The following is a 27,019-nucleotide window of genomic DNA, read 5'->3' on the forward strand; positions in this document are numbered from 1 at the left end:
GTTAGAAAACCTGACTATGAGGAAAGGTTAAAAAGCTGGGCATGTTTAGTCCTGAGAAAAGAAGACTGAAGGAGAACCCAATAACCATCTTCAAATATGTTAAGGGCTGTTACAAAGAGGGTGGTAATCAATTGTTTTCCATGCCTACTGACAGTAGGACAAGAAGAAATCGGCTTAATCTGAAGCAAGGGAGATTCAGGTTAGATATTAGGAAAACTTTCTAACTATAAAGTACTGGAACGGGCTTCCATCAAAGGTTGTGGAATCCCCATCATTGGAGGTTTTTAAGAACAAACACAGCTTAGACAAACCCCTGTCAGGAACAGTCTAGGTTTACTTGTTCCTGTCTCAGCGCAGGAAGTTGGACTAGATGACCTCTCGAGGTCCATTCCAGCCCTACAGTTCTATGATTCTATTATGTACATGGTATTGCTCTCCTGTGTAAGGGCAACAGTGCTGGGTCTTTATTCTGCACTGTATGCTAAATTCAATTAGCCACTATTATGACTATTTGCAACCAAGGCAGAATCGCAGTCTGCTCACAGTGGCATCACTACATTACCACTCCTGATTGTTCTTCCACTTACTTTAATCCTGTGGACCAGAGGAGCAAACAGGAACACAAAGAGCTCCACTGTTGCCATGGAATTCTGAAAGAACTTCCTTCGGTTATTCTCTTCCTCTTCATTAGTGCTGCCACGCCGAGGGTGTCCTGGAGATCCCTGGTTTTCAACCTGATGAATAAAGGCGCTACTGCTCCCTCCCCAGCTGGAGCCTCTCTCTCCTCCAAACCGGTCATTGCTGCAGTCTTGAGGAGCCTCCAGTAGCATCCAATGGAGGGTGTGAAGAAGCTTAGTCTCTGCTACTCCAAGCTTGTCCTGATGTCCTGAAAGGAAAAATTCAGCATAATGGGTGTCTCTGTTCACACAGGATCAGCACAGCGGAGATTTTCAAAGCTGCATAGGGAATTGGGCACCCAAATTCTCTATGTAGCTTTGAAAATCTCACCCCTGCAATTAGAAGTATCTAGTTGTTCCTAGTATGTCTTGGTTAAAATCACTTGATTCAGAATGTTACATTCCCCTGCACAGTCCCCTTGCCTGCTCCCTGAAGTGCCACTCAGTGTGTGTCTGCATGTCTGAAAATACAGTACTCATAAAAGGTGCTAACTTGACAGCCCTGGATCTTGAAACACTTCTATGGATCCCCAAGCTGTAGTACTGAAAGCTTTCCTAGACTGTGCTCTGCTATCCATCCCCACCAGTATGCTTCAACTCTGGAGGAACCAGGCCAGATGAGAAAGTAGTTTGATCTTGAGGAACATAGTGCAAAGCCGACTGACATCAGTGGGAAAGACTCTTATTGACGATAGTGGGCTTTGGATCAGGCCCTATGCTCATGAATTCATTGGGTTGTTTTTTTTTCAGTTAAGACTGTCAATCTGTGAACTAATTAGTGTCAGTTGTGGTGGCAGATTTTGTGAATACTTACACATCCGGGACAGGACCAACGCCAACAATTACTTACATGTGAAATACAGAACTTTCAGACATAAACTGAATATCCTACCAGACCACCCTAAGGTCCTAGCCAAGATCAACCTGAGCGAAGCCTGATCTGCAAGGAGGCCACATCTTTTTGAGATTTGCCATGATGACGACGACGGCAACAACAACAAATGACAACACTTTCAGTGCCTTCAAAATCTGACTACTATGGCATATGTCTTGCAGAAAATAAATATTCCTTGAAGAAGCTTATTACAGTTAGGTAGCAAGGCTACTGCTGAAATCCATTCCAGTTCCTCTTGGAGAACCGTATTGAACTAATTTAACTCCCAAGATTGTGACTCCCTCTTGACAACAATTTCCAAGAAGTCTCTCATTCATTTAGATGGCACCCTGCAATCCTGGGACAGATTTGATCCTTTCATGCTTAAAGAAGGATTTAATCGTGCATGACCTTTCTTCTCACTTTTCATTATCCAGCTGTGAAGTCAGAATGATGTATCTGTGACATCACCGTTCCCAAACTGTGGGACCAAGATTTAACTGCAGCATGAAACAGAAGGGGACTCATGCAGTTTTATTTGGGTAAGTGCTTATATAAAATACAAATCTCTTCAGTGACAAAGAAAACGTAGAAAAAAATGAGCTAATATTTTACGAGGAATATATTTTTGTAGCGCTAGTCTTCTGTTTGGGTTCCCCACCCCCAATTTTGATCTAGTGTTAAAATTTCCTTTAAAAACAGAGAAAGGTTTGGTGTTATATCAAGCTTTTAAGGCACAACTCCAGATTGGAGAAAATATTTATTTTAATTTCTTTTTGCACCTACCTCAATAAAATCTAATATCCAGTTAGTTCTACAGGGTTGGGGTTTTTTTTTGCAAGAGGTTGATAATTCTTTGGATTATTTTAGATGTGCTGAATTTTACATATAGCATAGTCTGATTACTACATCTGCCTGCAAAGTAACCAAGCACAAGATTACACAAACCCTTACATACAGGAACAATACTATTATAATTAATGTGACTAATCACGTGAGTGAATTCTATCCACAAGAATAAATCAAAGTGGAACCAGACTGCTGGCGCTAAACATTAAAAAGGTTGTAGAGCAGTTTTTAAACTAGGTGATGGGGGAAAGCCGACTGCTGCAGAGAAGCGTGTGGATCGGACACAGACTTCTCTTAGGGGAGAGTCTGATGATAGAGAATCTCCAGGTTATAGTCAGGAGCAGAGGAATGAGAAATATAATGTAAGGGCCGGATCAGATGATGAACAGTCACATAAAAAAGAATCTGGCACATCAGAAAAAGGCAGGCTAATAAACAGGGACAAGTTTTTAAAGTGCTTGTACACAAATGCCAGAAGTCTAAATAATAAGATGGGTGAACTGGAGTGCCTTGTGATAAAGGAGGATATTGATATAATAGGCATCACAGAAACCTGGTGGACTGAGAGCAATCAATGGGACACAATCATTCCGGGGTACAAAATATATCGGAAGGACAGAACAGGCCGTGCAGGGGGAGGAGTGGCACTATATGTTAAAGAAAGTGTAGATTCAAATGAAGTAAAAATCTTAAGCGAATCCACAGGTTCCATAGAGTCTCTATGGATAGAAATTTCATGCTCTAGTAAAAATATAACATTAGGGATCTATTATCGACCACCTGACCAGGACAGTAATAGTGATGATGAAATGCTAAGGGAAATTAGAGAGGCTATCAAAATTAAGAACCCAATAATAGTGGGGATTTCAATTATCCCCATATTGACTGGGAACATTTCACTTCAGGACGAAATGCAGAGATAAAATTTCTCGATACTTTAAATGACTGCTTCATGGAGCAGCTGGTAGGAACCCACAAGGGCAAGGCGACTCTAGATTTAATCCTGAGTGGAGTGCAGGAGCTGGTCCAAGAGGTAACTATAGCAGGACCGCTTGGAAATAGTGACCATAATACAATAGCATTCAACATCCCTGTGGTGGGAAGAACATCCCAACTGCCCAACACTGTGGCCTTTAATTTCAAAGGGGAACTATACAAAAATGAGGGGTTAGTTAGACAAAAGTTAAAAGGTACATTGACTAAAGTGAAATCCCTGCAAGTTGCGTGGCGCTTTTAAAGACACCATAATAGAGGCCCAACTTCAATGTATACCCCAAATTAAGAAAAACTGTAAAAGAACTAAAAAAGAGCCACCGTGGCTTAACCACCATGTAAAAGAAGCAGTGAAAGATAAAAAGACTTCCTTTAAAAGTGGAAGTCAAATCCTAGTGAGGCAAATAGAAAGGAGCACAAACGCTGCCAACTTAAGTGCAAGAGTGTAATAAGAAAAGCCAAAGAGGAGTTTGAAGAACGGCTAGCCAAAAACTCCAAAGGTAATAACAAAATGTTTTTTAAGTACATCAGAAGCAGGAAGCCTGCTAAACAACCAGTGGGGCCCCTTGACGATGAAAATACAAAAGGAGCGCTTAAAGATGATAAAGTCATTGCGGAGAAACTAAATGGATTCTTTGCCTCAGTCTTCACGGCTGAGGATGTTAGGGAGATTCCCAAACCTGAGCTGGCTTTTGTAGGTGACAAATCTGAGGAACTGTCACAGATTGAAGTGTCAGTAGAGGAGGTTTTGGAATTAATTGATAAACTCAACATTAACAAGTCACGGGACCAGATGGCATTCACCCAAGAGTTCTGAAAGAACTCAAATGTGAAGTTATGGAACTATTAACTAAGGTTTGTAACCTGTCCTTTAAATCGCCGGTACCCAATGACTGGAAGTTAGCTAATGTAACGCCAATATTTAAAAAGGGCTCTAGGGGTGATCCGGCAATTACAGACCGGTAAGTCTAACGTCGGTACCGGGCAAATTAGTTGAAACAATAGTAAAGAATAAAATTGTCAGACACATAGAAAAACATAAACTCTTGAGCAATAGTCAACATGGTTTCTGTAAAGGGAAATCGTGTCTTACTAATCTATTAGAGTTCTTTGAAGGGTCAACAAACATGTGGACAAGGGGGATCCGTGGACATAGTGTACTTAGATTTCCAGAAAGCCTTTGACAAGGTCCTCACTAAAGGCTCTTACGTAAATTAAGCTGTCATGGGATAAAAGGAAAGGTCCTTTCATGGATTGAGAACTGGTTAAAGGACAGGGAACAAAGGGTAGGAATTAATGGTAAATTCTCAGAATGGAGAGGGGTAACTAGTGGTGGTCAGTCCTAGGACCAATCCTATTCAATTTATTCATAAATGATCTGGAGAAAGGGGTAAACAGTGAGGTGGCAAAGTTTGCAGATGATACTAAACTACTCAAGATAGTTAAGACCAAAGCAGATTGTGAAGAACTTCAAAAAGATCTCACAAAACTAAGTGATTGGGCAACAAAATGGCAAATGAAATTTAATGTGGATAAATGTAAAGTAATGCACATTGGAAAAAATAACCCCAACTATACATACAACATGATGGGGGCTAATTTGGCTACAACGAGTCAGGAAAAAGATCTTGGAGTTATCGTGGATAGTTCTCTGAAGATGTCCACGCAGTGTGCAGAGGCGGTCAAAAAAGCAAACAGGATGTTAGGAATCATTAAAAAGGGGATAGAGAATAAGACTGAGAATATATTATTGCCCTTATATAAATCCATGGTACGCCCACATCTCGAATACTGTGTACAGATGTGGTCTCCTCACCTCAAAAAAGATATTCTAGCACTAGAAAAGGTTCAGAAAAGAGCAACTAAAATGATTAGGGGTTTAGAGAAGGTCCCATATGAGGAAAGATTAAAGAGGCTAGGACTCTTCAGTTTGGAAAAGAGGAGACTAAGGGGGGACATGATAGAGGTATATAAAATCATGAGTGATGTTGAGAAAGTGGATAAGGAAAAGTTATTTATTTATTCACATAATACAAGAACTAGGGGTCACCAAATGAAATTAATAGGCAGCAGGTTTAAAACAAATAAAAGGAAGTTCTTCTTCACGCAGCGCACAGTCAACTTGTGGAACTCCTTACCTGAGGAGGTTGTGAAGGCTAGGACTATAACAATGTTTAAAAGGGGACTGGATAAATTCATGGTGGCTAAGTCCATAAATGGCTATTAGCCAGGATGGGTAAGAATGGTGTCCCTAGCCTCTGTTCGTCAGAGGATGGAGATGGATGGCAGGAGAGAGATCATTTGATCATTGCCTGTTAGGTTCACTCCCTCAGGGGCACCTGGCATTGGCCACTGTCGGTAGACAGATACTGGGCTAGATGGACCTTTGGTCTGACCCGGTACGGCCTTTCTTATGTTCTTATGTTCTTATGTAATAAAGCCATAAAGGACTGGGTTCCCATCATATTTTTGAGGTTGAAATACAATAAATAGGAGCAATAAGAGAACCTATCTTGCTAAGTTTACGTATGTGAATAATCCTTACTAACACTAGTAGGCCCACAGACTTAAATGGAAACTATTTGCTTGACTAAGGACTGCTGTGTGAACATGGATTTGCAGGATTGGGTCCTATACCTTGGGAGAAAATGGGTATGTCTACACTACAATATAACACCCACGGCTGGCCCGCATCAGCTGACTGAGGCTCACAGGGCTCACGCTGCAAGGCTATAAAATTGCAATGTAGACGTTTGGGCTCAGGCTGGAGCCTGGGCTGTGGGAGAGTATGGTGTATGGCATGTTGAGCAAAACTTCATGATATTTTAATGGAAGACTAGGTAATAGTAAAAAGCAAACTAATGCAAGTACCAACCTAGCTTGTTTCGGTTAGAAAGCAAGGTCGCTGTGCAATGGAGTACATGTGGTAAGGCAGCTTGAACCAGTTCCCAACGAGAAATGCTCTGGATGGCTTCAGAGAGGGCTGGAGAAAGACCATGCAGCTTGTTCTCTACTAAAACTCGTTCGAAAGACTAAGAAAAAAAAAGAAGAAAAAATATTATCCTAGCACATGCTTTGCAAGACTGTGTATTCTCTTCTAAAGCTCCTGCTGTCACATATTATTTTCCACAAAATATAACTTACAGTTCCTTTCAGTAAAATTATTCCTTAAAATATTTTCCTGAAAAAGAAAGACTACAGCCAAAGCTCACTAGTTGGATGGTTAATCAGGAGACAGCACTCAGAAGAATTCAGAAATAGCATGGTTCATTTAATATACTTTCCTTAGTCAAAAGAATTAAAGAAATGAGTATCAAACGCCATATAAACATTAGTACTCTGGGCGAAACCTGGCATACAGTTATGCTGGTGTAAATCTGGAGTAATTCTGTTGAAGTCAACAGGGCTCCTCCAGATTTACACCAGTGTGACTGAGAGCAGGATTTGACACTCTCTTTGAAGGTTTTATGTAGCATAAAGAGCAGCCTGCTAAAAGCACATAGGCCTTAGGAAATATTTTCACACCCTGTCACAAAAGTTAATCAGTGTGTAAAATCCTTTGTCAGAACATTATATAGTATTTTTGCAAACAGTTGGGGTTGTTGGCTTGACCATGTTGATTATGGTTGCCTCAAATAGCACAAGATTTGGGGGCCAGCGCAGCTGTTTTATAGAGGGGAAAAAACCCTTATGGAAGCTTATTAGCAGACAGCCAAGCTATTTCTACAGTCCATTCTTTCACATATGGCCAAAAGACCTCCTTATATGGTAACTGAAGCAATTATGTTCCTCTGAAGTTACTGTAGTGAAGGACTGTATTAGTGATATCACATGCCCTTGCCACAAACCAATGTAGCCTTCTGGCAATCCACTCATTCACAAGTTGTTTAGCTAATTTTACTATGCTCATGGAGATAAAAGTAACAGTGAATGTACTTGACCTAAAGGATGCTTCAAATGCCATCACACCAGATTCATAAAATTCATCCCTCAACAAGAGGCACAAAAATCCCTCCTTGGTAAAAAAAGCTATATTTATCAGGAATAAGCTTAAACACAAAGGAGTAAAGCAAAAGAAATGTGACTTGAAATCTGGCCATCAAAACTCAACCACCATTCCAAGTGTGCAGTACCAACCGGCCCTGTCAAACAGGCTGTGTAATATTCCTTTACATACACCCAGGGCAGGAAAGTAGTCTTTGCATATGTTTGTTCTATAAGAGAGAAACATCCTAACAGTGCTGAGTACAGGCAGAGTTCAGAGCAGTGAAAATGGACCATGAGACTATTATACAGAGTCAGCTCATGGACAGACATACTGGTGGATATGCAGGACTTAATATGACAATAATGAATCAGGTGCTGGAAATAATAGTCAAACGTTGGCAAAAAATGTACTGTTATGCTAGAGGATGTTTATAGCTGTCAGCAAGTATATCTGATCTAGGGGCAGTCAAAAATCTCACTGACACTGATGGAGTGCTAGCTGCTCCTTGTTCTGGCTAAACTGAGAAGCAATGAAGCTCATTTATGGAATAAGATGGCTCAAACAATAGAAGCCACCATCCAAAACACTGGCCACATGGGAGACCAGAGCAAGAACTAACTCAGACAGAATAAAAGGGGCTTCCCTAAAAACGGATTGAAAATTCAGGGGCTGGGGCATTGGTTGGACTGCAGTTGTTTGTTTCTGCATGCCTTAAAGGGAGTAAGCAAATAGAAAGTCAGGGAGGCACTTGTAGCATGATGTTGAGAGGTAGCCAAAAGAGAAAGCATCTTTTGGGCACAGAACTGAGTAGAGGCAGGCTTGGATTCCTGAACAAGAAAATTGCTTCCTGTTATTCATTCCTACTGTATTCAGGGAAACAGGACTTGCATCAAAGATATATCTGACTCATATAATTAATCTCACCTTCTAATGTAAACAATCCACAAGGCCCCTGAATATTAGCTAACTGCTTGGGCCAGAAGAGGCAACACTATGTTTTTCTCTAGAAAAAGTGGTTGTGATGGGTTTGGTGCAGAATAGGAAGGTAGGATTTTAATCAACATTTGTCAAACCCCCTGTAGCGGGCCGGTGTGGTTCCCCTCCTCCCCTCAGAGGGTTGAGCCCCGGACACAGGAAGGGGCGGGGCTACAGCACGGTGAGCCTGCCCCTCAGAGGGTCAGATGGCGACCCAGAAGGATAAAAGCCGGGCCTTCCAGCCCAGTCAGTGCCCAGCCACCGGGGAGAGCAGACCTGTCTGAGGGAGCTCCTGATGGAGGAACCGCTGGAGCCCCGGGCAGCTGCCTGGACTGGCCGGAGAGCACCCTACCCCGCTACTGGGAAGACCTGCTGGAGCTTCCCCGCGCCACCTACGATGAGGAGCCAGTAGGAGCTTCCCCGCTACTGTGCTGTTACCCCGAGGAACCCCCGGAGCAGGATTGGCCGGACTTCCCCAGGGAACTACCCGATCTACCCCCCAGCCCGGGTTGTGAGGAACCCATGCAGTGGGACTTCCCAGGACCAGATGCCGTGGACCAGGTAGGACCAGAGGTGGATAGTGGAAGTGGCCCGGGGGCAGCTGACCTCAGTCAGGCTGCTGACCAGACCGAGCCCATGTCAATGTGTTGCGGTCAGGATCCCCACTGACCGTCAGCGGTGATGACCGCTGCCTAGGGCCCCGGGCCGGGACACAGTGGAGTGGGTGGGCCTGTGTCTCCCCTGCCACCCCACTCACGGGTGGCAGTTATCCCCCTCACCCTATTGCTCAGCCTGCCGCAAGAGGCCTGAGCCCTCCTTGTACTGTTCCCTGCTCAGCCTGCCGCAAGAGGCCTGAGCCCTCCTTGTACTGTTCCCTGCTCAGCCTGCCGCAAGAGGCCTGAGCTCTCCTTGTACTGCTTGCTGCCCAGCCCCGGCACCAGAGGGCCTGGGCCTTTCCTAGACTATTGGTACTGTTTGCAGCTCTGCCTTGCAGAAAAGGCCTGAGCCCCAACTGACTCTGTCTTTGTCACCTAGCCTTAAAGGGACAGGACAGAACCCCCGTGAGACCAGCGGGCCGGTGTGGCTCCCCTCCTCCCCTCAGAGGGTTGAGCCCCAGACCCACCTGTTACACCCCCTTATCGCTCAACATGACTGTTCTCTCTGCAGACACTTCATTCAGGCAACAGAACAGCAGCTACACATAACTGCCCAGATTCTGCTTCCCTCATTCAGAGTGAGTAGTAACTAACTCAGCCGCTAACCCCATTCACAACAGTGGGCCTATTTAAGAAATAAGGGACCGCTAACTGTGAGTAAGGCCAATACAATTTGTCCCACACAGAAGTATGAAAGGGACTGCTCATACATACACCTTTCTGTGTACAATCTAGAATAAACAAGGCATTTATCTACTATTATTTAACATTAAGTTTGATTTGTTAATGGATTGTCCTAACAAAGGAACAAAATAACAGAGGCCCACACTCTTGCATAAATTGCCAGAGTACATCAAATTTATAAGGGAAGGGAGAAAAAAAAATCACAAAGCAGCCATTCTATGCTGATGTATCTGGTGTGTGGGAGGCAGATGTGGGGCCATTCTGTTGCTCTGCATAATGTACTGGCTTCTCATCCAGCACTGGATCCAATTCAAGTTCTTGTCCTCATCTTCAAAAGATCACAATGGCATAGGGCCCTAGAGGCTACAGAACAGCCTCTTTCAAAAAAACGCAGCCCAGATTCTGAGCACTCAGTACAATTCAGGAGTGTGCAAAGGTGGCTTTGAACCACTTTTACGTTCCTCCAATCTTTAGGGCATCTGGCTCCTGGGAAGGTTGTCAGATTGGAGCCTCCTTCAGACTGCTCTAACCTACGCCAGCTGCCCACAGGTTGCAGGGGCTGTTGCAACGGCTAGGAATAAATTGAGCTAAGAGGACTTATGCCAGTGGGTTGAAGGGGGATGGCCGATGAGCCATGATGCTAATGTAGGTTTGCCAGAGGATTCCTCTGCGTATGAGGGATTCTCCAATGGCCAGTCAAGCAAACTTTAGAGCAAGCTAATGATTATGTGGTACAAAGTTTCCCATTTGATTGGGAGAACCAGGCCTTATGGTTACAGTGTCAGTCCCCGCTCTGGCTTACACTAGCACAAGTGACAGCAAAATTTGGATCCTTCCCTCAACTTCCTTACAGTCTTGCCCTGCCTTGTTTATGCAAGCATAGCTCCCTGCAAGTTCAGCTGATGTTTTCCCTGCACACTGAGTGCAAGATATGGTGCTCTGGGTCAGACTCTGCTCTCAGCTGCAGCAATGTAGGTGTGCAGTGACTCCATATACTTTATTCTCGCCTGAAAATTATTCAAAATCAAGATGAACAGCCCACCTTTTACCCTCCATTCACTAGAAGTTACATATACCCTTGGCAGGAGAACAGTGCTGAAATGTGTAAAATAGAAGATCCTAGGGAGCTATAAAGGTAGATGAAATCAAAGGGGTTGGCTATAATAGGCTAAAAAAACCAAAACCCCAGCCTGACAGAGGCATGGCTAAGCTAGCAAACACATTGGTGACCTAATCCAGGTCTCATCAATATAGGGAATAAATTAAAGCAATATAAGGAGATAAAAAGAACCAGGCCAACCTGAATCCACAGATTTGTGCCCTAAAAATGAATAGCCAACCATGGAGCCAGATTTGGAGGGTGGGGGAGGGGAAAGGGGGAAGGCTAAAGAGAGCTGGCAGATGCCAGTAACAGAGCTGCATCGGGGGGAAGGAAATCCAGCCACAGAATCCAGTGCCATCAACTTAAAGAACATATTAAAATTGACTTGGAAAGCTCAGAGATGTTGAACTGGACCCTCCTTATCCTGTAAGGCAGGGGCCGCCAACCTGAGCCTGAGAAGGACCCAGAATTTACCAACGCACATTGCCAAAGAGCCACAGTAATATATCATCAGCTCCCCCCACTCCAACCTGCAGCGCCTCCTGCCTGCCAGCAGCCCCAGCAATCAGTGCCTCCCTCTCCATGCCTCTCGCCCACTGTGATCAGCTGTTACGCAGTGCACAGGAGGCTCTAGTGGTGAGGGGGGAAGAGCGAGGGCATGGCAGGCTTGGGGGAAGGGGTGGAGTGGGGGCAGAGCAGGAGGTTGAGAACTGAGCACTCCCTGTCACATTGGAAAGTTAGCATCTATAGCTCCAGCCCTGGAGTCAGTGCCTATGCAAGGAGCTGCATATTAACCTATGAAGAGCCGCATGCAGCTCCGGCGTCACAGGTTGGCCACCCCTGCTGTAAGGAGTTAGTGTGTGAGTGCAATGAGAAGAAAAAAAATAAAGCTGAACTATTGTGGCTGGGGGAGGAAATGTGGCAGTGGCGATTCTGGAAAGGACAAACCAAAGGGGGAGTGTGGTGGCAATGGCCATCTTGAAAGAGGCACATCAAGCCAGGAGGAAAGACCAGAAGATCTAGATGTGTAGGAAAGGAAAGAAATCCTTCACTACAAAGATCTGTCCATCCCTCCTTCCCCCAAAAACAAAATCTCCCCCTCCACCAAACAAACCATGGAAGCAGTTAGACAAGAACAGGATTAGTACATAGGCTAAGAGAGTGTAATAAATAATGGATATTGTATCCATGTGGTTATAATGACAAAGGGATATAGTTAAATGGTAGCTGGGGTATATAGCACCTTGGATAGTTTACTCTATGTGGATACAGTACACTTAATGGGTATAACATTAAAGGTAATATAAATCACATTATAAACTAAGTTATTCATGCAGATCTCCCCCAATGAGGTAAGTTTGACTTGAGTTATCACAAACATCCCGAACTGTATATTAATTGGAGAAGGGTCACCTATGGCGGAAAATGTCAGAATAAGTGAACTCAAAGATGGTATAATAATCTCATAGTGCCCAATGTTATAAAGATGTTTGATAAGATAAGACTTGGTTCTTAAGAATATATAAAAAATAGTTCCATGTTGCAGGGAATTTATACACCGACAGAGGAAGTAAGGGTAGCCTGGGCTCTCACAACTAGAGAGGACCAGGCAACAGGGGGAAATACATAGGGAGGGAGGTGGGGGAGAAAAAGGGAACAAGAGAATATAAACTAGTTAAATATTGTTATATGTTTTAATAGAAAAAAATATAACAGAGTTTTAGGGCTCAGAATTCAAACAAATTATGGTAAATCAGCCTCAGAATCAGGCTACACCAATATTGGTGTTAAAAAAGGAGAGAAATAAACAAAAAAGCAATGTATGTTGGAGTTTTAACATTATTGTGCATGAGGAGAACTTTAAAATGTCATATTTAAAGAAGAGATATAAATGTAATGGAGACCTGGCACCTGGCTGGGGAGTCTCACTGCTTTTAACAAAGGGTGATATACTGAGCAAGAGCAGAGTTGGTACTCATGGGTGAATTTATTAGTTTTATAACTGTTAATGTGAAAGGGATGAACAATGCCACAAAAAGGAAAAAGGTATTCTGCTCACTGAAAAAGGATTATCCAAGTATACTCAATTTACAGGAAACACACACCTGAAGAAAAAATTATAAATACTTGAATACTTCTTGGACACAGCTACCATTTGTCTCTCCAGGTCAATCTAATAGAAGAATGTTGACAATACTATTTGGTAAACGCTTCCCTTTTATTGTTTCAGCACAACTCACAGATACAGAGGGCAGATTTTAAATAATGGGTCTTTGAAAGGTAGACTTCTCACCATAGCCAATATATATGCTCCCAATCAAAAACAAGATTTTATTTTTTTTGGTAAAAAGATCGCTTTTTTTTAGGAATGTGTGGCACCTTATAGAGTAACAGATCCAGACTAACACGGCTACCCCTCTGATACTTAACACCATGCAAGTTTCTTTAATTAATGTAGATGCTAAAATTTATGCTAAGCTGCTAGCAAACAGACTGAGTGTCACCTGGCCCAAATGTGTTCACCCACACCAATCTGGATTGATTGACAGCAGACATCTATCTGATATCAGAAGTACTCCAAATTTGATCTAAAAATATGAATTCTAGCAATTTTTCCTGTGTGCTGCTTTCATTAGGTGCTGAGAAATTCTTTGATCAGCTGTAGTGGGACTACTTTAGACAAATTTTGGTAAGGTTTGGTTTTGGAAATCAGTTTAAAAAGTGTATATAAGCCCTATATGTTCCTTTTGGAGCCATTTGCAATAAATGTGAGAAACAGCCCCTTGATAAAGGGCATCAGAATGCTTTCTGGATTAGAACACAAACTAGCTTTGGATGCTGACAATGTCTCATTACATTTGCATGATCCAGAAGCCTTGTTAAAATTATACAACAATTGACTTTGGAATTTGGGCATGTAGCAGGCTTCAAAATAAACCACTATAAATCTGAAATTTTAGAAATTAATATTCCAGAAAGGGCCAAATCAAACTGTCAGCTGCATCAATTTAAATGGATAAAGAAGTCTTTACAATATTTAGGAATAAATATTGTGGAGAAAATCTTTTTAAGGTAAATTACCTTCCAATGTAGAATAAAATAATAGAAGACTTGAAGGAATGGAATAAATATGAAGTTTTTTGGCTAGGTAGGATAGCCTCAGTAAAGATGAATGTCCTTCCAAAAATACTACTTTTGTTTCAGCACATCCCTGATAAGACATTAAAAATATAGCAGGATGCACTATTAAAATTCATGTTAAAAACATAAAAAGAGAAAGGGTGTGTTCGAACATTCGAAGGTGGGGTACACTAACTTTCCCTAATTTGCCTTATTATTATCCATCACAATTAAAATGTGATTAATTGGGTTAACTGACCATACACAAACTAGGTAAAACTCAATCAAGATTGAAGCCCAAATATTTATAGTAATTGTTGGGCTAAAAAGAAATCCAGGTTATTAAATATAGAAAAAAATAACCCATTCATTCAGACCACCTCAGCAGCTTTGGACTATTTTTCTAAAAAATTGCTGTCAGGGAGGCCCTCTCCCTTAGCTACTTTCATTAATAATCAGGAATTTATCCCTAGAAAATATCAAAGCTACTAATTGGGGGTAAAAGCCAAGATTGCTCCATTCAGACAGTTGTTCCTGGGTCCTTATCTGAAATCATACCAAAAGATATGTAATAATGACATACTAAAATTATATAAAGATCTTGTATTTAACAAGGCAAACATTTTATTGTGAAATCTGGATACAAGGCAGCTCTCTCTAGACATTTAACCGCATTAAAGGAGTTCAACCAGGAGCAAGCTAAAAAAAAAAGGTTTGATTTTTAAGATACATACCAATTTTGACTGAAGAAGATGTTGATAAAAAGACAACCCAGATGAAAAGATGGGACAGGGATTTGGAAAAAAACAACCTGATATAGAGGAATGGGTCTCTATATGGGAAACGGGATATACATCTTCAATATGTGTAGCTCATAAAGGAAATATTTATAAATTGCTGAATAGATAGCATTTGAGTCTAGTTAAGATCTGGCACATTTTTGCTACCAGGGAGTCGCTCAGTTGGAGGCATTGCAAGGAAAATGGTACATACTTGCACACATGGTGGTTAACTCCAGGAATTAGATGGTTTGGGGAAGAAGTTATTAAAGAGATTCATTTTATGACCAAATGCCAGTATCCTAGAGCCCCCTTGACCTCCTTACTTAATGCTCCAGGAGAGGATCTACATATTAAACAGAACCAATTAATTTCTTCTTTATTGTTAGTAGCTCGACTTTGTATTTTGTATTACTGGAAAAATGTAATTCTTCCTCCTATGGAACTGTGATGTATTAAGATATGGACTGTCCTTGTAATAGAAAAGTTTTCATACAAATTATGTACACAAGAGAAGTGCCAACAAGAAGACAGGTATTTAGAAATGTGATCACTCTTTTCAATAAACACACAGGAGGGTTGCTCACCTGTCAGACTCTGTAGTCAGGTTCTTTGAATATTAACCCGATCCAGAAAAAATTATAAAACTGATGTATGATGTAGTATGTGAATATTTTATTGTAACTTTGCCTTAATAAGAAATTTCAAAAGACAGCCTGACCAACTATTCTCAGCAGACTGACATGTTTTAAGGGCTCCACTGCCACCTGAATTACAGAAAGGAAGGGAACATCTGCAGAGTTGGCAATCTGGAAAGCAGTATTGAAAGCTTATGTCATGAACTGATTATAGTGATTGCAGACTCGTAGGCAATGTTGAGTCTGTTCCTGGTGTGTGCTCTGCTCCCCCACGGTCACTTACATTATGACTTTCCTTTTGAGGCCATCTATTATGTGCCAACAACCTGTTCTGAGTTTGTTCATACCATCACTGTTCTCTCTTCATCCTGTTCCCTAGTGACCTTCTGATCTGATGGTTATTTCCCTCTGCAGTATTTTGCATCTCCTTAGGCACTTCCTTATAGGGACCAGCTAGCTCCTTACACCTGAAGTTTACACACATTCTGTCAGAGCAAGGCTAATCACAGGGCTACACTACCAGACAGGATGATACAGGTGCTTTTGGGACTGGCTTTGCCACAGGCTTCTTGTATAACATTACTCAAGTCACATGATCTTTCATGTCTGAGTGAAACAGAGATAATATTTATCTGCTGCCAACAGCACAAGCAGGCATAGCGCTGGCTAAGCCCCAACCTCAACCACTGCACAGCCAGGACTTTGGGGGCATGTGACCCCCCAGCAATCCTACCTCTCTGGACCACCAAGTGTGCAGGGGTCCCCCACAGAATTCCCCAACGGAAGGGTTCTTTAGGAAGGCCCCAGCACCCTCCTGGAGGAAGAGACTCAGCTGCCACCAGTAACAAGGGGTAGAGGTAGCTGAGCCAGGACCTCAGGGGCAGTGTGGACTGAAAGAAACATTTGTTAAACAGGTTTGTTTATTTAAAAAATAAACCTAATTAAATTTGAAACTGACGATCTTTGATGAGGCCTAATTTATTATATTCTAAAGTCATTTAAAATAAATACAAAAAAAAATTAATGGTACATGTTTGTAGCCAAGTTTTCAAGAAAGCCAAGCCACTGAACAGCTGGAGGTCATTGGCTAGGCACCTGGAACCAGAGTTTGGTGAAGTGCTGAACTAGCTTTTGACAGCAGTAGCCTCTTCCGCAATTTCAGAGGGAACATTTTCTTTGTCAGTTTATTCAGCTAGTTCATTGGAATGACTACTTCCCTCAAAAGTTAAAGAATCAAATTGAACAAGCTGCAACGTTTGGTGTCCCTCTTCCAATCTATCACTAAAAACTACATGTGAGAGGATATCTACTAGTTCTAAAATCCTGAAGAACATAATGAATTGAACTAACTACAGATACTAACTGTTTAATTAAACAAGGAAGTAGTTATCGGAAACTGTTAGTTTTAAATGCAAAACTAAATGTAAATTAAGCTATATAATTGCTTAAACAAATGTATATCAATAGAGTGTTCTCCTGGTCAGCAAAAAGACTATATTTAGTTGCTAATCACCATTAAAATGTTGATCAGCCAGCGAGAATCAGCCTTTCTTTGGGAAGAGAACTAAAACTACAAATGCAGAGACATGATTGAAATTGATTAAAAAATAAATCAAGATTTCCTGCTTGCTGATGTAAACAGAGATTAAAATTGGTGATTTAAATCAATCCACCCTGCTCAGGTCCCTGAAGCCCCTCCTTCACCCCATCCAAAGAGGCACTAAGTACAAAATGTGTTTTGCTTAAGACCGTTTTTCAGCATGACATCTCTTTAGGGCCTTATGCCCTCTACTTACAGCCTGCTCACATATAACTCTGTATTTGCCCCATTTACACTAGCCTGAGATACCCTATCTCATCTAACTGTGCTTCTCAGGTGCTTAAAACACTGTTTACAGCCCCCTATTCAAATCACATGCAAGAATGTTGTGATCTCATACTGAATACAGTATTGTTGTACCCATCTTCGGCAGCATGTTCATGCTATTCCACAAGATGTGAGGTTCCTCTTACTTGGGAGTATTTAAAAAAAAACAAAAAAACAACCTCTGTTTAATGCTGTGGAGGTGGAGTATGGCCTAGTGGTTTGAAGTACAGGATTAGAGATCAGGAGATCTGCATTCTACTTTACCTCTGCTACTGATTTACCAAGGTAAGGGACCACAGACAAGACACTCTACTCTCCATGCTTCCGTTCCACCACCACCATCTCCACCACCTCAAAAAAGGATTATAGTTCTACAGAAAAGTATTGTGACATTTAAAAAAAATAATCACACTCTCAAGCAGGAAGGTAGCATAAAAACTTAAAGTAATATTTAGTGCTCAGTCTTCATTATATTCAATAGCAGAGAAAGCTTTGGTGAGTTTGTTCAGAGGTTGTTTTGGGAAAAACTTAAGTTTCCTGTTTACAAATCAAGGGTATGTCTACACTGCAATTAGACTGCAGCTGACATGGGCTCACTGGGCTCAGGATAAGGGGCTGTTTAACTGTGGTGTAGAAATTCAGGCTCAGCCTTCAGCCCAAGTTCTGGGACCCTCCCACCTTGCAAGGTCCTAGAGCCTGGGCTCTAGCCCAAGCTCAAATGTCTACATTGCAGATAGACAGCCCCTTAGCCTGAGCTTTAGTCAGCTGACATGGGCCAGCTGTGGGTTTTTAATCGCAGTGTAGACATACCCTCAGAGTTAGAGGGTGCTGATGTTCCTCAGACTGATGTGAAAAAAGGCAGGGGGCACTAGAGGAGGATCATGTTATGTAGCCTGTTGATTTGGAGGAAGAAGGCAACAGTGAATGGACCATATTTGTCAATGAGAGCAGAACTGTTTCACTTATCAAAATGTATGGAGGACCATAGAAAAAGGCAGATCCAGTTAGAACAGTACACAGTTTGGCAGCATGATAGAAGATGAAATTTAGCATGTATAGTTTAAAGAAGTGTACGTTTACAGAGAAATACGATGCTAGCCTTCTTCTGCACACCAGTAAGCTCTGAATTTGCATGATCCTTTGCAGAAAGAGATGGGGTTTCCAGTGGATAATTCACTGAAGCTGTCTGCCCAATGGTCTTTACTATGATCTTTGAACATGACAGATTTCTCAACTGATACGCTTTTAATTGCATTTTGGGCAGCATGTCTGGTTTGACTTTTTTTGCAACATTTTTGGAAACGTTTTGGAACATTTTTCCATCTCTGGGGTAACAACTGATGTAGGTGGATTTACACCAGAGATTATTTGGCCCTTTGAGTTCAAGCTTTTATCAAGTTTCCATATTTAGCCAATGCTACATAAAACCAGTAAACTACGATGAGTTTAAGAAAAAAAAAGCCACATACCACGCAGGAAGCTTCATACTGTTTTCCAAGTTTGGGCCTCAAAAATGCACTAAAAATCCAACAAACAACAAAAACAAGAGTTAGTTTTCATAACAGTAGTTATAGGTATGCATATTAAGCATGTTTTTATTGAGTCATTTTAATTAAATTATTTTGTCAGTGTGACAATGTTACTTAAGTGGCTAGATAAGCCCATGTAACAAACAGTAATGAAGACATGAGAAACTCAGATACCTGTTGAAAGCACTGTACAGAATGTTATTACCTTTTCCATAAACAGAAGGTTTTCGCAAATACCAATATGAAAGCAAGACATTTTTAAAATATGGTTTTCTTTCCTTAAAGGTAAAAGGAATTCAGCCATTTTAACTCATCCGAATGATGCATTTTCTAGTAGTCACATTTACCGTTTATCAAAGTATTTAGGAGAGTAAGAATATATTAAGTATTACGAATGTTATGAGTTGAATAGCTGTGGTTTGCTAGCAGATTGTGTTAATGATTCTTTTCCTCTAATACACAGCTATCTGAATTGCTTGGGGCCTTCCATTTCCTCACAAGCGTTAGCCAGAAAACCCACCCACCCCACAACAAGTAGTTAGACCTGAGGACTTCAGTAACTCAGCCAGAGGTTATAGGTCTGTTACAGGAGTGGGTGGGTGAGGTTGTGGCCATGTAGGAGGTCAGATTAGATGATCATGATGGTCCCTTCTGACCTTGAAGTCTATGAGGCCATTTAGGACCCTCCTCCTACAGTATTTGCTCAAACTCAGGCCTCAGATGGAAGTTTGCCTTAGCAGTCTACCACTGGGCTAAACAACACACACTCCCCCCAAAATAGAGACCCTACAAAAACAAACATCGCACTAACAGGTTGACAGCCAGAGGTTTTGTTTGTTTGTTTGAGGGGAGGAGGGAGTATTAATATTATTCGCCTACATTTTGCCTGAAAAATAGCCCTGATTTTGAAGGGGGGGGAACACCCCCCCAGTATTCATCCAGCCTCCCCCTCCTCCAGCAGACCCCTGCAGCCCGGGGCTGACCCGGGAGCCAGTTCAACTAGGGGCGCTCCGACCTGGGCAGAGCGCCAGGCAGGACCAGCCCTGCCGGCGGGAGCAGCGCCGCGGGGCCCCCCGAGGCTGCCTGCCAAGCGGGACGGGGACCCCCCGCAGCCCCTGCCGCCCGGCCCCGGCCCCGCTCGCACCTGGTTTGCCGCCACAGGAAGGTCTGGATGGGCAGAGGGACGCCGCGGCCGCCTTCCTGCTCCGGGCCCTCGGAGCTTTTCCTCTTCACCATGGCGGCGGCGGCCAGGCCCGCGCCAGCCCGCGGCCCCCGCGGCTGCCGCCCCGCTTCCCCGCGCCGCGCAAGATGGCTGCAGCAGGCAGGGACGCGGGGGGGGAGGGGAGCGAGCGACGGTGTCCGCCTCCTCCCGGCCTTCAGCACCTCCCTCGGCGGACAGCGCCCAGCGCCAGCCCGTGGCAGGGGCGCGCCTGGCGGCGGGGAGCCGGGCGCCACCCACCCAGCGGGGCCCCAGGGAAGGCAGCGCTCGCCTACAGCGCCAGGGCTGCTGCCGCCAGCCCCCCTCCACCCGCGGCTGGGCCAGGCACCACCTGTGGCGGGTGCAACCGTCCCCAGCCCGCCCAGGGCGGGAGCGCGGCTGAGCCCTCCCGTCCCGTTCCTCCCAAGGAGCGTCCCGCTCCCCCCCCCCATCCCTGCAGGTCTCTGACCCTGCGAGGAATAACCGTGTGCAGCCCCCTCCAGGGTGCCCGCTGGGTAACTACCAAAAAAGAGGGTCAGGAGCGGGGGCCCCGCCTCACCCTGCGGGACATCAGTAGGTGGCAAGAGGAGACGGGGTGGGGGGGACTCAAGTTTGTGGTGCAGCAGGGGCTGAAAAAGGGCGAGCCCTGTTCTAGAGAGGATGTGACCTTTGGTGGTTTATAGGGCAGGCGGAGGAGGGAATGACTCACTTACCTGTTCCTTTATGATGGTGCTTTAAGGCAGAGGTTCTCACAAGAAGTTTTTTGGTGGTCTCTGATTGCGGCCACCAACTCCTGCTGGCGGGGGCTCTGACAGTTTTTTCTAAAATACTCAATTAACTGAAATATGCCTATCGCCATGTCCAAATCATTGTAATTTATTTAGGTACAGTTTTTAAAAAATAATAATAATAATAATAAAAGTGAAAAGTGATATTAACAAACATCACTTTTCACAACAGCCTGACTTGGCTCTGGCAAGCCAGCGGACAAATTAAGTGCTGGATGGGGACGTGGGTAGGGAGACAGCAGGGGCTGGTGTTGGGGAAGGGGCAGGAGAGGCAGCCGAGGCCTGGATGGGGTGGTGAGCTTTGGACCGCAGGCCAAAACATGACAATTAAGGGATGGAGCCTGCTGCTGCATGGCTTAGTCTGCTACCCACCGCCCCAGGGCTAAAGCCTGAGCCCCACCATTCCTGGCAGGATGGGAAACTATGGTTGCTATTAGTACTTGATATGAAGGAGATATACGTGTGTGCCAGCTGTATAACGCTGGCACTTCAGCCTGTTCTGCCTCACTAACTGCCATACTTGTTCCAAGTATGTGCTGTTTCATGTATATGCTGAATGTGATAAAGGAGAAGATTTAGCCTTGTGGGACTTTGCAGGCAAGGACATCGAAGGTGGAGAATAGTTGCCTGTAACGTATTGTGGTTTGGACCCAAACCATTCATTCATGCATTTTCTTGGAGATAGGACTGCAGAAATTTGGTGACCAACAATAATAAATGCCAGACATCCAGCAGGATGTATATGACTTTAGCCCTTGACTTTGGGCAAGAGAGTGTCATGCACCATGCCACAACCCTTTTCTAACAGAGGATTCCAGGAGACTGGCTGCTAAAGAGTGTTCTGGGAACTTCTAAGTTTAGTTTGCTTGGGTGAGGAAAGTTACAGTGGGCGGCAGCTTGCAACGACTCCAGCAAAGAATGATTGTTTCTTTAGTTTTGGTAAGGCTATTCCATATTTTAATGGGGATGGTAGATTCCCCTCAGAAGAAGATGGTCTCTGAGTCAGGGATCAAGTACTCTCTAGCAACCCAGGCAAGACAGGGGGACAGAGAAACAGGTAGCAGCCCTGTTTGCTATGAGAGTTTCCATGACTCCAGCTTGTCCAAGAGGGTCAGATTCTTGAAATCCAAACCACCTCTGTTGTCCTTAGCTTTTTATTTTCTGATGTGCTGAGAGGCCTCAGGAAGATTCCCACTTACAGTAAAAGATGCTGGGTTCTACAGCTGCATAGGATGCTGTCATGAAATGATGTGTGTTCTGCAATATTTCTGTGCAGTGTCTTTGCTGGCTCTGCTGCAGCGGCTAACGAGGCACCCTGCTTCCTTCATTGCAATGGCACTAGTTTTGTAAAAACTTTCCTATGGCCAAGCCTATCCATATCTGCTACTTCACAGAGCATTTGGGAGGCTAAATGTATAAAGAGATTCAAAGCCAACAGTTGAAAGGTGCTCTAGAAGTGCAAGGTAATATAGGCTACAGTTCTCAAAGCTGGGGGACTGAAATAAAAATGGCCTGATTTTCAGAGAAACCTAGAGCTCACAACTCCCAGGATGGGTATACTAAGTAAAGAGGCCACAAGCTACCTGCAGGATCATGATAAGTTCAGGCTTGTGATAAACAATACAAGTAGCTTATGCTCTGCGACCTACATAAGGTTCCCTGCCCCCTAGATGTCAGAGATTGCCAATAGTTTTGATGAGATTTAAGTCTGGTGTTGTCCTTGCATTGGCTGACTTTACCAAGGAGCCCAGTTGACCTGTGACCAAGAAGGAGTTTTTAAAATTTGTTTTTATGAATCCTAGGCATGCCTCAGTTTTCCTCTGTACATTGCATTGCTACCATGTAGGTGCAAAAGGGTTAATGTTCTTGGAACAGTGCAGGAGGGGTGTGTGTGTGTCGGTTTGTCTGTAAGGAATTAACAGGCTCATTAAAGAACTGTCTCAAACCAACAGAGGGTCCAGAGTGACAAAGACATCCCAGTGACTGAGCAATGAACAGCAGGAAACCCCAGTAGGGTAGGACTCGGGAACTGAGCAGGAGAACAAGATGTCAGTCAGGTAACCAGAAAAAGGGTGGCCCTTTTTGAGGGACTCAGGAGCCTGGACCTGGGGGGAGACAAAAAGGAAGAACAGGTAGGGAGAGTCAGAGATGGAGTTCATCACAGCTTGGCTAGCTGCTAGTGGCACTGGTTTGACCAGAGTGAACTATAGCTTAACAACTTCTGCGCTAACCTAGAGACTCAGAGGCCAGGTGACTAATAAATGGTTACCTTGTTTTGTAAAGGCTGCCTATGTTGCTGTAAAAAAAGAGGGGCACAGTAAACACCTCCTACAGAAGGATTTGGATTTGTTGCAGGGAGCCATGAGGAGAGACGGGAAGGCCCAGGCTTGGTGTCTTAGAATCCCGTGGCCTCTGTGGGTGCTGGCACACTAAAGGGGTCACTCCCAAGAGACTAATGACAGCATGGGGCATAGACTAGACCTTGTGATGGGAATCAACCACATTCTTAGAGGCTCAGGATGATATAAGCATATGTGGATGCCATTTTGAGTGGCTAGCCAGTCTCACCATTGAGATTAGGACTAAAATAGCCACTAGTGCCAATATACAATGGGGGGGGGGGGAAATCAGGTTTGAGACCTGTGTATTCTCTGATAATTAAATGAACCAACCCATCCTGCCCCTATCTTCTGTGACTACTTTACAGTCTTTTCCTTTCTAAAGAAGTCATTGACAATAAGACCCTGAATTCATAACTTGATGGATATGGTACCATTTTGAGTATATTACTTCCAGTCCCCACAAGAGCATAGTCTAGGGAAAAGAGCAGCACAGAATGCTCAGAGAATGTTACAACAGAAAGATCCCACATTAGCTCTGGTAACAGTCAGCATCCCAGCAGCCATAGACAATGCAACCAGCCTTATACAAATCTTTGTCATAAGTGGCCCTCCTTAAAGGATGCAAGGCTGAAAGTTGGCAAATCGAGTTCACCATCTTTGGCTGTTAGAATGAAATCTGAGTCTTACTCAAACTTAAACTAGGATAACTAGCCCTGCTAAAAGTGGAAGACAATCCCTGGTTTAGTGAGAGTTCACTTCCTATTTCAGGTCTACTCTGGCCACCAAGAAAGAGTCTTTTACACCAGCTGTTGTCACTATGCACAGCTTTTCCATGAGATTCTATACCATTACAAATAATAAAGGTTCTAAGAACAGACAAAAAAGTGGGACGTTGATCATGTGACTTTGCTGCCTTAGGGAAGGGAGATGGTCCTGTCCAGAAGGGTTCAAAAGCAGGAGTCTATCAGATACTAGAGGTATAGTCCAGTTGAAATGGGATCAGAAGATGAATAGACCTGGATGAATGATGAGGCCAGTGGAGAATCTGGAACTGTAATTTGCTACAAATGTTAGTTCTCATTTAAAAAGAGATGGAGGATGACAATAAGTGTCCTGTTTCTTTAAAAGTGTGACAGCACGCCAGGAAGGAGAGGGCTGTGGACGTTTCTAGGAAAAGGCAGAGAAGCTTTAGGGAAAATATTATGTTCCTGGTTCAGTGATGTCAATGCTTTGCATTGTCACATGACAGCACTCAAGAAGACAATATAGAAGAATTGTAATGGACATCCTCAAGAAGGTAGTGATGCAGGCAGAGTGTATCACCGACAAGTCTTTCCCCTGCCCAAGCCAGATTCAACAGTGGGATAAAGAACTGGGACAACCTGGCTGATCTCAGCTGTCTTATGCCCTGCCAAGACAAGATATGCTCTTGCCAGTGGGAGAGATGTCTTTTAAAGTATATAAACACAATATCAGGTAGGCTAATTAATGTAAGAGACTGGATGAATTCCCCAGACAAGCTACAGTATTTAAAGAGACTAGGGTTTCTTTAAAAAAAAACCAAATCACACTAGACATAAAAGCAAGTAGAACAGCTTGAAAAGGCTGAGTGAACGGGTTAATTGTGCAGTTTATGCTCCAAATATGCCACAAATGTGTTAACACAACTTTGAGCCAGTTACTCAGCTGGTATAAACCGTGCAGCTGTTGTCTTCAATGGACCTGTGCCAATTATACCAGCTGAGTATCTGGCTCTTTACCTGTGCAAACTTGTAAAGTTTCTACCTGTTCTACCATACTTGCCATTTTAAGTACTGGGAATCTCAAACCAGGGAAGAAATCTGAAGTGTCAGCATAAATAGAGGATTTTAAAACATGGATATTCCTATCTGCTGGTGCAAAAGGAACAGTGAGGAAGAAGTTTCAGAAGGATAAGGATCTCAGATCTAGGTGAAGATTCTCTGGTCTGGCCAAGTTGTAACTAGCAGAAGACTAAGGAAGAGAGGGCAAGGATGGCTTTATGCTTTTTATGTGATTCCCAAATTCTGGAGTAGCTGCAGGCCAATTTGGTCCCTGCTGCAATTTACAGCAGCCTCTGCTCTGCAGGGGTTCCCTGGCTGGGGAACTGGCAACTAACAGGAGAGAATCAGACTGCAAGTTAGGAACACATTTTCTATTAACTTTTATCCTACTTGTATAGGATAATCAAATCCATGGATTATCTTCTCACAGCTGGGGCTCTCTTGCATACTAACAGCCACCATTTGGGTGTACTTACATACTAGCAAGATGGTGCCCCAGTAAGAAATGCCTCATCAGACCCACCCCAGCTTTCCTTGACAGCCAGTCTTCCTCTTGGTTTTTAAAAAAGAGAAGCGACTCAGCTCGATGGATGTCAGTGATTAAATATCTAGAAAGATCTCTGTATTAAAGGGAAAGGTTGTTTCCACAGATGCCTTTATATCCCAGGGAGTCTCTCTCTCTCTCTCTGGTGCTATTTTGCAGCTTAGACATACAGGAAACAAATCAGAACAAAGTGACATGCAGTTGCTATGATACCTACTTGTGTTTTATGGCAGTCACAGGAAATAGTCAGGATCAACCTGAATAATTTGTTTGAGCACAAGATAGACAGAGATATTCAGTACGCCTATAGAATAGGAGACGAGTAAATGAGTTACATGGGGTGTCACAGCATAATACACTGAGGAGTCTAATAGCATCACAAGCCAACAGGTCACTAGTCTCTTTTTAATACACTGCAGAGGTTGCACTTAAATATCTTGTGAGCTTTGGCTGGTATAACTGAATAGTGTGGGTCTCAGGATGTGCAGAAACCCCCACACTTTGGCCCATATTTTCAAGAGGCCTCAGTGCTACATTTTCAAGTGCTCAGAACCCACCATTAGGGCCAGATTTGCAAGGAGTGCTGAGCTCTTTTGAAAGTCCAACCATTTGTTTTGGGCCCTAACTGAGAAGCTCTTCTGGAGACTGGACAGTTTGTGTAGGGAACACCTATGTAATGTCAGATACTGAGGTAATAATTCCCCACATAGGGCCAAAAAACCAGTTCTGATTTCTTGTCATAATTCAAGATAGCCAGAAGAGGCTGGGGTAACAGCAAGAGAACATGGCTGGAACCTCATTCAACTAGATTACAAAGGGCACGTTGAGCCACCTCCCCCCACTACACAGCTGAAGTAACAGGATTGGCTTAGGGACTCTAAGGAATGCTTTGGGGTAGGGGAAAAATGCTTTTTTTCCAATCTAGTGGCTTAAGACAGAATGGAATCCCACCTACTCCACTGAATTTACTACATATCATGGGCCGTGTTAATCTGTTATTTGTAGCCTAGTAGCTATCCCCAAAAAGTAAGGCCTGCATCGCAATTTGCACTGTTCAAATACATAGAAGCACTGCCAGACAGATAAAGGATGGGAAGGAAAATGAGGCAATGCAACATCCTTAAGATCACACAGCAAGATAGGAGGACAACCAAGACCTCCGGAGTCCCAGTCCAGTGCCCTAACCACTAGACCACACTTCCTCTTGCAGTGTTGTACAGTAGCAACTGAGACTCTGCATGTCCACCATAAATCCCTTCCAGACACAAGGGACTACACCTGTATTGCTATACAATATAAAATGTATTATCTATTCCCTTGGGTCTTCCTCAAAGCCACCCCACCCCACACTGCTGCTGCAAGCAGCACCATGCAGCCAAGCTCTACCATGGGGGGGAAAGAGACACTTTCTCTGTGCAGCTGCTCAGTTGTCTGCCCCCCAGCATAGCAGCAGTTTCACTCCATTTAGGGCTTTCTATGCAAGTGTGTCCTGGTTAAGGTGACCAGACAGCAAATGTGAAAAATCAGGATGGGGGTGGGGGGTAATAGGAGCCTATATAAGAAAAGGACCCCAAACTTGGGACTGTCCCTATAAAATCAGGACATCTGGTCACC

At 43.5% G+C, this 27,019-nt stretch overlaps 1 protein-coding gene across 4 annotated transcripts in view; it reads right to left on the reverse strand.

The window, feature by feature from the left end:
- The window catches only part of UNC80 (unc-80 homolog, NALCN channel complex subunit), a 187,089-nt gene extending 166,803 nt beyond the window's left edge, over nt 1-20,286 (reverse strand). For 3 of the 4 annotated variants that reach the window (XM_039494666.1, XM_039494664.1, XM_039494667.1), the window contains exons 1-4: nt 19,876-20,286; nt 18,672-18,720; nt 6,269-6,425; nt 588-886 (exon numbers count right to left, since the gene is read on the reverse strand). In XM_039494666.1, coding sequence (XP_039350600.1) covers nt 588-886; nt 6,269-6,425; nt 18,672-18,720; nt 19,876-19,967 — 597 coding nt within the window. In that variant the 5' untranslated portion in view covers nt 19,968-20,286. The remainder of the gene's footprint in view (nt 1-587; nt 887-6,268; nt 6,426-18,671; nt 18,721-19,875) is intronic. The other variant, XM_039494668.1, reaches the window with a different exon arrangement.
- Between the last annotated feature and the right edge of the window lie 6,733 nt (nt 20,287-27,019).

This window comes from Mauremys reevesii, linkage group 11 (genome assembly GCF_016161935.1).
Source record: "Mauremys reevesii isolate NIE-2019 linkage group 11, ASM1616193v1, whole genome shotgun sequence".
NCBI classification, from domain to species: domain Eukaryota; kingdom Metazoa; phylum Chordata; order Testudines; family Geoemydidae; genus Mauremys; species Mauremys reevesii.